The 14,927-nt window shown below is 39.0% G+C and overlaps 1 protein-coding gene across 7 annotated transcripts in view; it reads left to right on the top strand.

Annotated features, from left to right (window-relative positions):
• LOC125463953 (F-actin-uncapping protein LRRC16A-like) overlaps positions 1–14,927 on the top strand; it is a 397,615-nt gene that overhangs the window by 344,889 nt on the left and 37,799 nt on the right. For all 7 annotated transcript variants that reach the window (XM_059653386.1, XM_059653380.1, XM_059653379.1 and 4 more), the window contains one exon: positions 7,016–7,082. In XM_059653386.1, coding sequence (XP_059509369.1) covers positions 7,016–7,082 — 67 coding nt within the window. The remainder of the gene's footprint in view (positions 1–7,015; positions 7,083–14,927) is intronic.

Raw genomic sequence — 14,927 nt, 5'->3', positions numbered from 1 at the left:
AGCTTTATTCCCAAATCCTCAGGCATATGAGATCCTGTTTTACATGTGGCTGGATTAGATAGTACTGCATTCTCTTCTTGGCAACGTTGTTAATGTAAATCAGCTGTCAGCTCAGTATCAATTGTAATTTCTGGCAAGCTGATGTTTTGCAGTAAGGTTAAGTGTACTGCTGTGATTCGTGAGTACTGAACATGAGCTTCCATTCCATCATGTTTTGAAACGTAGGCATGTTTATTGTGATGTCTACAACATCCAGTGTAACCCAATGAATGCATTAATCTCATTCTGGGTTTTTTTCACCATCAAAACCTTCAGATTTTTAAATTCCTTCACACTTGTTTGAACTTATATTACACAATCCACAAGATGTAAAAGCAGATGGAGGTCATTCCGCCTATCAAATCTGATTTGCCATTCAGTGAGATGATGGCTGATTGGATAATGCTCAACTCCATTATCCTTCCATTTTGCCATAACCTTCAATCCCCTGACGGATTTAAAAATCTGTCTATCTCAGCCTTGAATATTCTAAATGACCTGTCTCTACAGCTTTTGTGGTAAAGAATTCTACCAATTCATTACACTCGGAAGAAATGCCTTCCAAAGATGTGCGGGTTAGGTGGATTGGTTCTGCCAAATTGCCCTCTGATGTCTAGACACATGCAGGCTAAGTGGATTAGCCATGGACTAGGGTCGGGGGAGTACTGAACGCTCTTCGCAGGTTCAGTGCAAATTTGATGGGCTGCACTTTTTTTCCTTATCACAAGGATTTGATGATTCTGTGATTTTAAAAATATCACCCCTTGTTCTTAGATTATGTCCTCACATCATAGACTTCTCACAAGGAGAAGTATTCTTTTCATGTTCATGTGTGTCAGTCAAGTCCACTAAGAATCATGTATGTTTCAATAAGGTTGCCTCTCATTCTTGTAAACTGCATTGAATGCAAGCTCAAATTCTTCTTAAAAAGATAATCCCTTCATTTCTGATATCACCCTAGTGAAGCTTCTATGGACTGTGTCCAATGCCACTGTGACTCCCCCTTAGATAAGGGGCCCGATCTAAACTTGTGAAGCTATCACATAGTGTTTCAAATAGCAAATGATGGGAATTTGCTCAAACAAGACATCGATCGTGTGTTTTACCCCAACCTCCATCAAAAACCCAGAAAGCTGCTTCTCTTTCTCTCATGAGAGGTTTTGTGCTTAAAGCATCCTTAAAATGAGTCTGGGACCTCTTTGCTAATATTGCTGTGAAATTAGAAGCACAGATGAAAAGTTGAAATCATTAGTAGCAGTGATTGATCTTTCACTCAAAGAACAAAGAAAATTACAGCACAGGAACAGGCCCTTTGGCCCTCCCAGCCTGTGTTAATCCAGATCCTCTATCTAAACCTGTCACCTATTTTTCAAGGATCTATATCCCCCTGCTCCTTTTCCACTCATGTATCTGTCTAGATACATCTTAAATGATGCTATTGTGCCCGCCTCTACCACCTCTGCTGGCAATGTGTTCCAGGCACCCACCACCCTCTGTGTAAAGAACTTGCCTTGCATATCTCCCTTAAACTTTTACCCCCTCACCTTGAAATCGTGACCCCGATTTAATGGAGTCCCCCACTCTGGGGGAGGAAAAAGCTTCTTGCTATCCACACTGCCTATACCTGTCACGAATTTGTACACCTCACTTAGGTCCCCTCCTCAACCTCTGTCTTTCTAATGTAAATAATCCTAATCTACTCAACCTCTCTTCATAGCTAGCTCCCTCCGTACCAGGCAACATCCTGGTGAACCTCCTCTGCGTCATCTCCAAAGCATCCACATCCCTTTGGTAAATGTGGCGACCAGAACTGTACACGGTATTCCAAATGTGGTCAAACCAAAGTCCTATACAACTGTAACATGACCTGCTGACTCTTGTACTCAATACCTTGTCCAATGAATGAAAGCATGCTATACGCCTTCTTGACCACCCCCATCAACCTGCTTTGCCACCTTCAGTGTACAGTGGACATGAACACTCAGATCTCTGTGCATCAGTTTTCCCCAGGGCTTTTCCATCTACTGTATAGTTTACTCTTGAATTGGATCTTCCAAAATGCATCACCTTGCATTTGCCTGGATTGAACTCCATCTGCCATTTCTCTGCCCAACTCTGCAATCTATCTATATTCTGCTGCATTCTCTGACAGTCCCCTTCACTATCTGCTACTTCACCAATCTTAGTGGCATCTGCAAACTTGCTAATCAGACTATCTGCACCTTCCTCCAGATTAATATGTATATCACAAACAACAGTGGTTCAAACACGTATCCCTGTGGAACACCACTGGTCATAGTTCTCCATTTTGAAAAATTCCCTTCCACTACAACTGTCTCCTGTTGCCCAGCCATTTCTCTGTCCATCTAGCTAGTACACCCTGGACTGCATGCAATTTCACTTTCTCCATCAGCCTACCATGGGGAACCCTATCAAACGCCTTACTGAAGTCCATGTATATGACATCTACAGCCCTCCCCTCATCCATCAATTTTGTCACTTGCACAAAACATTCTATCAAGTTGGTAAGACATGACCTTCCCTGCACAAAACCATGCTGCCTATCACTAATGAGCCCATTTTCTTCTAAATGTAAATAGATCCTATCCCTCAGTATCTTCTCCAGCAGCCTCCCACCACTGATGTCAGGCTCATCAGTCTATAATAACCTGGATTATCCTTGCAACCCTTCTTAAATAAGGGGACAACATTAGCAATTCTCCAGTCCTCCGGGACCTCACCAGTGCTCAAGGATGCTGCAAAGATATCTGTTAAGGCCCCAGCTATTTCCCTTCCCACTTCCCTCAGTAACCTGGGATAGATCCCATCTGGACCATTGGACTTGTCCACCCTAATGCCTTTTAGAATTCCCAACACTTACCCACACTCCTTATGCCTACTTGACGGAGAGTAATCAAATATCTATCCCCAACGTCAACATCCGTCATGTCCCTCTCCGCAGTAAATACCAACGCAAAGTACTCATTAAGAATCTTAACTCATTTTCTCTGACTCCTCGCATAACTTCCCTCCTTTTGTCCTTGAGTGGGCCAACCCTTTCTGTAGTTACCCTCTTGCTCCTTATGTACGAATAAAAGGCTGTGGGATTTTCCTTAACCCTGTTTGCTGAAGATATTTCATGACCCCCTTTTAGCCCTCCTAATTCCTCGTTTCAGATTGGTCCTACTTTCCCGATATTCTTCCAAAGCTTCGTCTGTTTTCAGTCGCCTAGACCCTATGTATGCTTCCTTTTTCTTCTTTGCTAGTCTCACAATTTCACCTGTCATCCATCGTTCCCTAATCTTGCTCTTTCTATCCCTCATTTTCACAGGGACATAGTTGTGCTGCACTCTAATCAACCTCTTTAAAAGCCTCCCACATATAAAATGTGGCTTTACCCTCAAACAGCTGTTCCCAATCCACATTCCCTAGCTCCTGACGCATCTTGCTATAGTTGGCCTTCCCCCAACTTAGCACTCTCTTCCTTTAGGATCATTCCCGTCTTTGTCCGTGCGTATTCTAAAATGTACAGAATTTTGATCACTCTTCTCAAAGTAATCCCTTACTGAAACTTCAACCACCTGGCCAGGCTCATTCCCCAACACCAGGTCCAATATGGCTCCTTCCTGAGTCAGACTATTTACGTACTGCTCTAGAAAACCCTCCTGGATGCTCCTTACAAATCCTGCTCCATCTAAACCCCTAACACGAAGTGAATCTTGGTCAATGTTGGGAAAATTAAAATCTCCTATCATCACCACCATCACCCTGTTGCTCCTACATCTTTCTGTAATCTGTCTACATGTTTGTACCTCTATCTCACGCTCCCTGTTGGGAGGCCTGTAGTATAGCCCCAACATTTGTTACCGCATGCTTCCTATTTCTGAGCTCTGCCCGTATTGCCTCACTGCTCAAGTCCTCCGTAGTGCCCTCCTTCAACACAGCTGTGATCTCCTCTTTGACCAATAATGCAACTCTTCCACTCCCTTTACTTCCCTCTCTATCCTGCCTGAAGCATCTATGTCCTGGGATATTTAGTTGCCAGTCTTGCCCTGCCCTCAACTAAGTCTCAGTAATAGCAATAACATCATACTCCCAGGTACTAATCCAAGCCTTAAGTTCATCTGCCTTACCTACTACACTTCTCGCATTAAAACAAATGCACCTCAGACCACCTGTCCCTTCTTGTGTTCATAATCTGCCCTCTGCCTACTCTTCCTGTTAGTCACACTGACTTCATTATCTAGTTCCTTACAGGCTTTAGTTACTACCTCCTTACTGTCCACTATCCATCTCATTTGGCTCCCATCCCCCTGCCGCATTAGTTTAAACCCTCCCCAACAGCATTAGCAAAAGCACCCCCTAGGACATTGCTTCCAGTTCTGCCTAGGTGTAGACCGTCCAATTTGTAATAGTCCCACCTCCCCCAGGACTGGTCCCATTGTCCCAAAAATCTGAACCTTTCCCTCCTGCACCATCTCTCAAGCCACACATTTATCCTGCCTATTCTTTCATTTCTACTCTCACTAGCACGTGGCACTGGTAACAATCCTGAGATTACTACTTCTTAGGTCCTACTTTTTAACTTGCCTCCCAACTCCCTAACTTCTGCTTGTAGGACCTCATCCTGTTTTTTACCTCCATCATCGGTGCCTGTATGCACCACGACAGCTGGCTGTTCACCAACCCTCTTCAGAATGTCCTGCAATCAATCTGAAACATCCGTGACACATGCACCTGGGAGGCAACATACCATCGGGAGTCTCATTTTCAACCACAGATCCGCCTATCTACTCTCCTCACAATTGAGTCCCCTATGACTATAGCCCTTCCACTCTCTTTCCCACCCTTCTGTATAGCAGAGCCAGCCTCGGTGCCATGAACGTGGCTACTGCTGTCTTCCCCTGATGAGCCATCTCCCCCAACAGTATCCAAAACGGTATACCTGTTTTGGAGGGAGATGACCAGAGGGGACACCTGCGCTGCCTTCCTGCATTTTTTCACAACTCGAAGTTACAATTCAGTGCCCTCTGGTGTAGAAGATGATTATTCTGTCCAATAATGGGCCACCATATTAACTTGGCCAGTTCAGATTCGGGCGTGCCACTTTATACTTACGAGCTTTGAATTGTGTGTACGCACAAGTTCACAGTTGTGACCCTTCATTTTTTGGTTGAAAACTTAAATGATCTACCTTTCTAATTCTACTGACTGATTTGACCTTTTCAAATCTCGAGCACACAAGATCTACTTTCGCAATTGAGGTGATAGATGTGGCACAACACCCCTTGGAGTTTCCATGAGAAAGCTTGACTGTTCACACAGACCAGCTGAAGTTTTCTTTCTGTCAAACTGAATCTGCTACTGGCATTTCAACAACTTTCTATCAAAAGAGCTTGCCAACCAAACTGAAAAAGACTATTCATTAGTTTTTGATTCATGGCTACATAGAAGTATGATCTTGTCGGCCAGTTATTTCAGCATTTACAGTTGCTTGTTCAGAGACAAACACCACTTTTCTTGGTGGAACATTTGTTGGAGCATACAGATGGATTCAGGCTTATTAGAAACCTGGAAAGTCAAATCTTTTGGACTGTAATACTTCACCTGGGATTGAAATTGAAGTTGAATAAGCTGAGGTCAACTCATATGGATGGTTCCATCTTTATATATGCTTGATGTTGAATGCTGCTGCTTTAAACAATTCCTGCATGACTTCTGGTCCCACTTATAATCTTTAGTGATTACATAGTGAAGTTAAATGGTATGTCTAATATTTTTCATGTAAAATAATGCTTCATTTGTTTAAAAAGAGAACTGATGTTCTTTCTTGCACCTCTTGCCCCTCGTAGAGGTTTGTGTTACTTCAGCATTGAATTGACAGTTTGAATAGACAACAGCTGTAGTTTTGCTCAAAATTGATTTTAACGTTTTGCTGGTATGTAATTGAATTACAATATGTTTTAGTTACTTGTTTGCGCTGAACAGATGACAAACACTGACAGGAGGTGAAATTCCTTATTTCATGCCTTTACGTGGAGTTTGTTGCCCTTTTGTAGTGAGTTGCCTTTATCACCAAATGCATTTTCAACTTTCTTGAGATCAGTTCTAATCAAGAATGGAAGTACAATTTCAGTAGGCTCCTGATTTGCAAGCCTAGGCAAAACAACACCTTGTGGACATATGATATCAGATTGCAAAATAGGTAACAAAAAACTAGGACACAATGTTTACTTAGACATTCCAAAATGAAGAATGCTTATAAAAGGAAATGCAGTATTTATTCAGTGCTACTTTGTTGAGCTAGCAGAGTTTGATTCTTAGGGGAAAGTGGTCCCATGGTCTTCACTCTCTGATTTTTGTTAAAAGAACATTAAAAAAAAGAAGCAAGTGAAGGCCATTTGGCCCCTCAGTCTCAACCTGTCACTTAACAAGACCATTGCTGATCTGCCGCAGTCTTCAATGCCTCTTTCATGCTGGGACCTCAGCTCTCAATTCCATAATGTTTCAAAAAAATCTACTTCCTCTTTAAATACATTTTCATGCTCTGGAGAACATTCTGCAGAAAGAATTCCAGATATTCACTGCCCTCTAGGGGAAAAAAATTCCCTCGCATCTCAGTTTTAATTAAGTATCCCCTAAGTCTGTAAATATGCTCTCCTGTTTGAGATTCCCCCACTACTGGGAACATCTTCTCAACATCTACTCTATTATTTTGTGTCAAATTTGAACAATTTCTCTAAAAATGTGCACAAGATATTTTGGCCATTTAATGTTGCACAGAGGAGTGTGCAGCTTTAAAACAAAAAATGCATTTGAAGCCTATGTATGTATTTAGGAGTGTCATTGCATCCAAAAGGAAATTCAGTCAACATTCACGTTGTGGTCTAAAATTATATTTGCAATACAGCCACAGTATACATTGTTTTAGCATTTATGCTCCAATGATTAACTGAGCTTCTGTTTTGTGTGGCAGATGACTCCCAAGTCGAAGAGGAAAAGTATCCACAGTAGAATGCTTCGCCCTGTTTCCAGAGCATTTGGTAAATGAATAAGCAAATGTTTGATTTAGTTTTTGTGTAGCAGTAAAATATGGTCATTTGAACCCCATGTTGATCATTATTCTTAAATTTAATTTTCAGATATATTTCCATGTGATTCTAAGGAAAGAGTTATTCGAAATATTATCAGAAAACAAGTTAAAGAAAATGACTTGACTAAAATTGTGCTAATTTTCCTCAAGTAATTTTCTGTTAAGTACCGAGTTGGAAAAGCCATCCGATATTTTACACTAATAAAGAAGTCTCTATTTCTTGTGTCAGTGGAGTATTTTGTAACTACACAAATTTCAGGTGGAACAGGGATTGGATAGATTTGTTCATGATAAATCACAATATTCTCATCAGAAAATAATTTGGTTTTACTTCCTGCTGAAGACTCCAGCGAGGTGCTCATTGTATAAACACTTCCATCTAGTGGTGGGTGGTGAAGCAGTTTTAACCTGTGTTCAGTTTTCCAAATTGAGCCATTTTTATTCTGTTTTGATTCCATCTTCCAAAAAAAAGCTTTTACAAAAAAAATTTACAAACACCACTAAAGCTTAATTTTTACAATGAACGCTTAACTTTTACAATGAACGTTTAACTTTTACAATGAACGCTTAATTTTTACAATGAACGCTTAATTTTTACAATGAACGCTTAATTTTTACAATGAACGCTTAATTTTTACAATGAACGCTTAATTTTTACAATGAACGCTTAATTTTTACAATGAACGCTTAATTTTTACAATGAACAGTTAAATAGCACTTTGAATAAAATAAAGATTCAAATTGAGCATTTTGAGATATCATTTATCATTTGGGACTGCAGTTCTCTTTAAATTAAATTTATGGTTAGATTATCACAAAGAAATATTTAATTGTCCACTTTTTAGCATACTCTCAGAAATTTAACAGATTGAAAGAAAGTTATTTTTGTTTAAATTAGGAACAGACCATGATGAGTTTGTTCTCCAAATTAATTTTTCTGTAAAAATGTTGAACTATTTGGCTCAATTTTCTCCAATTTTAATACATTCAATGAAAGGAACAAAATAAAAGTTGAAATACAATAAACGCACTGCGGAGGGATGAGATTTCTGCAACCATTACACACAAATAAATATTGCTTTATCAATTGGTAATAAAATCACATGGGACTCACTCCGTTTCTTTGGAAGAATGATGCCTCTCAAATTTCCTTCCTCTCTCTTGTGTATGAAAGTTTAATGACAGCAGAGTCCCTTTTCGGTATTTTGTAGCAATTCCTACTTGTCTTCGGTGCATAATGAATAAATGTGCATGTATTTGTATTATTGTATTAGGAAATTTGCAAAAAAATTTCAAAAACAACATTGTTTTGTTATTTGTATAGTTTTCAACTTTTAATGTAATCAGGTTTCCCTCCAAATGCATTTCCATGTATCTTTAGATAATTGAATTTTGAACAAGCATTTGATTAAGGTGTTATGATTCAAACTCAGGATTTATGGCATTGTCTGGAATGTATTTGAAGGGATTGAAGGGTGCTCAATGGACAGAAAACAAAGACTAGGAATAAATAGGTCATTCTTGGACCATCAGACTGTAAGTAATAGGGCAGTAGAATCAGTTTTTATTTACTTATTTATTTTTTTAATCATCTTTTATTTACAATCAATGTAAATAGACTTGGATAAAAATAGTATCCAGGTTTGCTGACAATTCGGTGCCAGTGGTAAAATCAGCAATGTGAAGGATGTAAAGAGCTGGTGGAAGAGAGATTTGGGTTCTGTGAGCAAATGGAACGTAATACGGAAAAGTATGAAGTTATTCACTTTGAAAAAGTATGCTATTTTGGTCTCCTTACTAGAGAAAGGATATTTCAGCTCAAGAAATTGTCATGAAGGTTCAATAAACTGATCCCCATGGTGAGACATTTGCCCTAAGCAGAATGATTGAGTAGACTTAGACTTATATACACTAAAGTCTGAAACAGCGAGATGCATTCAATTGCATTATTTAAAATTCTTAAAGCATTTGACGCGTTACAGGCTGAGAAAATGTTTCCATGTGCTGGCGAAGTTAAACATAGAAACATCATCTTATAAAAAGGGATCAGAGTTTGGGGGTTGAAGTAAGCAATTTCTTCACTTAAAATGCTGTAAATCTTTGGAATTCTCTACGTCAGTGGTTGTTTGATATATTCAGTTAATTGGTAGATTTATTTTAATACTAAGGGAATTCAGAATATAGATCTAGTGAGAAATAGTGGGATTGCGGGTGATATCTTTAATTGCAGAGCAGACTCGAAGCATCAAATATTCCCGTTCCTATTTCTTACATTCACACACTCAACATTTAAGGCACTTGAAGAAAAGTGCGTGCTTTATGCATTGTCATAGACATTTTGATGGAAACTAGGTTGATAAATGAAAACAACAATGCGCACTCAAGAACTAGAAGCTTCAGTCACAGAAATCTGAACGATGGAAGCAAAAACCTCCAAATTTAGTTTGGTTTCAGCAAGTCAAGAGTGAGGGAGATCATTAAACAATACTGTAAGTATAGTCATCATCATTCATTAAACATACCTCAGGCAATTTAGTTGAATATGAAGAAATTTAAATCAAATCAACTGACATGGCAAGTGTAGGTGGTAACTTGAGAACAAGTTTTAAGATCAACAGAGTTTGAAATTGATAATAGAAAGTGACAGACACATTATAAGAGTTTCAGCAATGAAAGGAATGAGATGAGGATGGATAAGTGTGGAGGTAGATAAAAACAATTTTGCTGATGAATGTGATGGAAGCCTTACAACATGGGTTCAGACTGAGTGAGTAGCTGATGAGTGAATAGAACCAATACAATCTGAGTTATTTGCATCAAACAATCATGGCTTTTCTGTTGCTAACATTAGTTGGAGTAAGAATGATGAGAAGAAACCGTAATGTGTTATCAAATTTGGGGAAACGAAGGAAGTAGGCAGGCTACCTTTGAAACAGTAATTCAAGATCTTCTTACACTAGGGATTAAGTGACTTTTTAATTGGAAAGCTGGGAGAGCAATGCTGGAGGGCTGCACATGCATGGTTAGAAGCAACCTGGCTTCAAAGGGAGGACTGGCCCCCTCTTGTATGCGGGTCTGGGGATGGGGGTGCAGGAGTAAAGGTTGTCAGATGAATGGCACGTTACTGGATTGAGTGGAGACTTGGGGCAGTGCACATCTTCTGGGGTTCACAAGAAGGGATATGAGGAAGGGCACTTGGTGTTGCAAGTCGAGACGGTGCCTGCAAACTATAGTCCAGACATTGCTCACTGACAGCTTCCACCCTGCTAGAATTTGAGTGGTAACAATGGGAAGGAAGATAGCTTTAACTACATCCAGAGGGACTGTGAGGGTGGGGACAGTGAAACCTACTGATATGAGATCCTTTTAAACAACGTTGCACATAGACCTTTGCACAGAAGCGCCAGGGAAAGAACAGGGATGTTGTAGCGTGAGGGGCCGTTGTGTTATCAGAACGCATTGACCTTGTTCATCTTAGTTTGATTAGCAGGCTGTCAAAACTGATATTGATCCATAGTATATCCACAGTATGGGCATGAATTCAGGCTTCATGTTGGCACAGCTAGATTCAGGGCTATGCAGAGAGTTAAACAGATAAAGTGCAAAACAATAAGATTTATCCAAATTTATCTTATCAACAGTGCACTGTCACCCTACAGAATGAGAAGGCCTCTCCTCTGCACTGCCCCTTTACCATGACCTCCAGGACTGCATCAGAGAACTGTAGCATCATCAGCTACATTGCCAACATCTTTGCATGGCATCTACCAACAAGCAGGGCAACTTTGGAATTTCAGTGCTCATTCAGGTCAACACTTAACTATGGCACAGTTGGCAGGGTACTTGTCTTTTGGCAGATTTCCACTAAATAACAAGTTGTACAAGTAAACAGTGTGTAAAAAAGGAGATAGAATCAGACAAAAGGGAGGCCTTTAGGGTGGTTTGGACACGTTGAGAAACTTTACTTAGTCTCTCACTGAAAGCACTCCAAAAATTTTGACACAACTCGAACTCCAGTTTAGGGGTGGTACAGTGGCACTCTTCAGCATCTCTGTGGCAGAGACATAATGAAGGATATTCTTAAACATAAAACAAATGCTCATGGCTCAAGATGATTGGCTGATAAGGAATTCACAGAGCAGTTGTTTGGACTAGAAAACTGCCAGGTAGGACAGCCAGTGATGACAAAATACCCCGTCAGTAATAAAATATTAGAATACTAAATATTTCTAAAACGTTGTAGCTTTGTCATGCTCAAGATTATTGGTAGATTCATTCACAATGATAATTATAAACAAGATGAGTCTTGCTTGCAGGCAGGATATTCTGAAGATGATGATGGTTCAGTTTCTTAGATAGTGACAGAAAGAGAGTAAGACAAAGGGTTATGGTAGAAAACTGACCAAGTAACACAAAAAGAATAAATTGGATTGGATTTATGTTGAAGAGCTGTTGGGTAGATCACACAATTCCTAGACCAGTGCAAAATGATGAGTCTATCCAGATAGGACTCAAACTTGAATAGGAAGACTTGAATCTTAGTCATCAGCAGAGGAAAAAGTGGATCAATAAGAACCAGCCACAATGAAAGCTGTTTAATCTACATCTGTGTATGTTAACATTATTTTTATAATTTATGGTTAATTATTTTTATGAAGGGTTTAGACAATAATTCGGTTAGACTGTCGTTCCGGAACAGTGACCTAATCTGGCATATGTCAGAGAACAGACATCCCCTGTAGTTTTAATGGAAAATTGTTTTTACCGTATGATTTACAACATGTAGGTAAACATTAAATACCATTTCTTTGTTTGGCTCAGAATAATCCGAGGCTTGATTTTAAGCTTAAGAAACTCGAGATTTGTCTGAAGTCAGAAGCAAATATAATTTTTTTTCCAGTTTACGAAATGCATAGTTACCTCCAAAAAGTTAAGTTTGTGAATTTTGAAATCAGCCATCTTTGCTTAAACACCATCATGTTACTAAAAACTGAAAAGTCTAAGCTTTCAATGTTGAGCATACTCATGTGAGAAAACTGAGGAAAATCAACTAAGTCAAACTTACAAATTTGATATAAAAGGGTAATTTCTCTGGATTTGAGTCTGTGTCACAGATAATTTTGGCAAACAGGATAAGACTGTCATACATTTTAAGAACATTCAAACTATGTTCTTTATTTAACTTCTTGCTCGTTTGTGTAGCACACTTCGATTTAAGTAACTCAGCAGAGATAATCTTTCAGTAACTGACTACAATGTTAACAAAAATGAAATAGACAAACACATGAAGTATCGAGCTACATTTTGTTCTGGAACTGACTTTGTTCAGTGGTATTGAAAACAGAAATTGCTAGAAAATCTCAGCAGGTCTGGCAGTACCTGTGCAGAGAAATCAGAGTTAACATTTCGGGAACAGTGACCCTTTCCCTGTTCTGAGGAAGGGTAACTCGAGCCAAAATTCTGATTTCTCTCCACAGATGCTGTCAGACACCTGACATTATCCAGAAATTTCTGTTTGATTTCCAGCACCCACAGTTATTTAGTATTTCTATTTTATTCTGTGGTATCGTCAGTGGGGATCATAGCACAGTGGGAATTATGACTGTAAGAGACAGAGATGGATAACAAAGAAGGAAGAATCTTGTTTTTATCTTGAGTCACTAGATATTCCCATGGGCTCCAGGTGAATTAAGATGTCACTTATTTTATTGGCAAACCTATCAGCTCATCTTTACAAAACAAGATCACACAAAAATGCGATAATTGACCATGTGTTTGATGGTTGTGGTTGAGAATGAATGTTGGTCGCAACAGGAAAGGATATGGGTTTGAATTATGTGTCCAGATATTTAATCTTCCACCTATGTTGCAGTTAAGGTAGTTGGGTTATAAGAGTGATGGTTTGGTCCAGATTCTCTCAATCCCATCCCCATTCCTTTTGTTAACTATTTTTGGCAACATAAGATAACACATTTCCAGTTTATATCCAGATCTGGCTGCACTATTAGGACTGGGATTTTGGACACCTAGCTATTTTTCATGGAATTAGGTGGTACTATGTCCCAAGGAATCTGAGTGGATTTAGTAACCATGGGGGAAATCCTCAATATGGAGGTCAGAAATTTTTGACACCGCTTTAAAGCTATTGCCAACTCGTTATAAAATAATGATGTATGTTAAATATGTTCTTAATGAAGTGAATTTTGTAGGGCTCGGTTTAGAAATACTAAGTGACCATTAAATTGACTAGCATTCTAAAAATGGGGAAGTCTTCAGATGCATCAAAGTACATTATCTGTTGACATAGTGCTATTTTACATTGAGCAATGTTGTGATGATTCAGATTTTACTGTGTCATTCGCACCCTGTGTTTTAATCACAAAAGACATTTGTTCAGCCTTTGAAGCAATGCAGCAGATGGCTATTTTCTCTACTCTTCAGGGGTTAAAATGTATTTATCACTGGAGGCCATGTTGACATTGCTGTGCAGTGAGATCTCTGAATGCTTGGCTAAGCTTTAGACCACAGTAACAGTTTCACTTCAACAGGGACAGCTATCAACAATGGAAGGAGTTATGTTTTGAGTGGTAGCTTTGTTTTTAAGAGATTCGTAAAAGGCTGCTTTTCTACAGTTTTATGACAAGTTAATATATTTTGGGGATAGTTTGGCTGCATTTCATTTGAGCTTTAGAAATTTATAAAAAGATTCCTTTCCAGCATCACTATAGGGATCATAAGTTCTTTCCACGATGGAAATTGAGAAGGAAGACAGTAAACAGGACTCTCTCTAAACCAGCATCAGAGGAGCAGGAAAGCAGACGTTTCAGGCCTGGACCCTTCTTCAGAAAGAAGTTTTGAAGTTTTCTGAAGAAGAGTCCAGACCTGAAATGTTAGCATTCCTGCTCCCCTGAAGCTACTTGGTCTGCTGTGTTCATCCAGCTCTACACCTTGTTGTCTTGGATTCTCCAGCATTAGCAGTTCCTATTATCGCTTTAAACCAGTTGCTCTAACATCTATAATGGAGAAAAATATAAGAATTTACAATTAAGATGTAGTAGCAGAACATTTAGAAGATCACATAGCCAGGCAGAGTCAAAATAGTTTAGTGAAATGGAAATCATGTTCTACAATTTACTAGACTTCATTGAGAATGTTGAAAAGTAGGGTGGATAAAGGGGGACCAGTAGATCTAATGTACCTGGATTTCTAAAGAAAACTTTGATTGCCTGATTTTTAAAAAAGGTTTCTAATGAAACAGGAGCTAGTTGTATTGAAGGTGCTATATTAGTATGGATAGAGGATTGACTAAAATAATGGAATAAATACATCATAATTTCAACTTAAGTTGTACCTAATAGAGTGCTACTATGATCAATGTGGGGGACTCACCTATTGATGATGTATATCAATGATTTCAATGAAGGGGCTGACTTCATTGTAAACAAATTTGCAATGGTTATTTGTTCCAAAACACTTCTCTAGAGCTGCTTTTGAATATGCCCTTTCCTAAATCTTTCAAACTCCCTCTTTAGAGGTGTAAAACCCTGGTTCCCAATTTGTCAAGACACTGGTCCCAGTCCTGTTTAGGCAGAACCTCTCCCATGGAACAACTGCCATTTTAACCAGTTTTGTTGCAAAGACCCATGAAGCAAAACAACCATCTTTCAAAGGAAGGGAATTAAACTTCGAATTTCTTTATCCCTCTGCCAATTCATGCATGGGTAAGGTATCAATCTTGAGATCACTACTTCTAAGGTACTTCTTTTTAACTTGCTTACTTTTAACTTTAACTTCA

Source organism: Stegostoma tigrinum, chromosome 2 (genome assembly GCF_030684315.1).
Source record: "Stegostoma tigrinum isolate sSteTig4 chromosome 2, sSteTig4.hap1, whole genome shotgun sequence".
NCBI lineage: Eukaryota > Metazoa > Chordata > Chondrichthyes > Orectolobiformes > Stegostomatidae > Stegostoma > Stegostoma tigrinum.
Note: the sequence above shows the minus strand (reverse complement) of the source record. Positions and strands in the feature narration are given on the sequence as shown.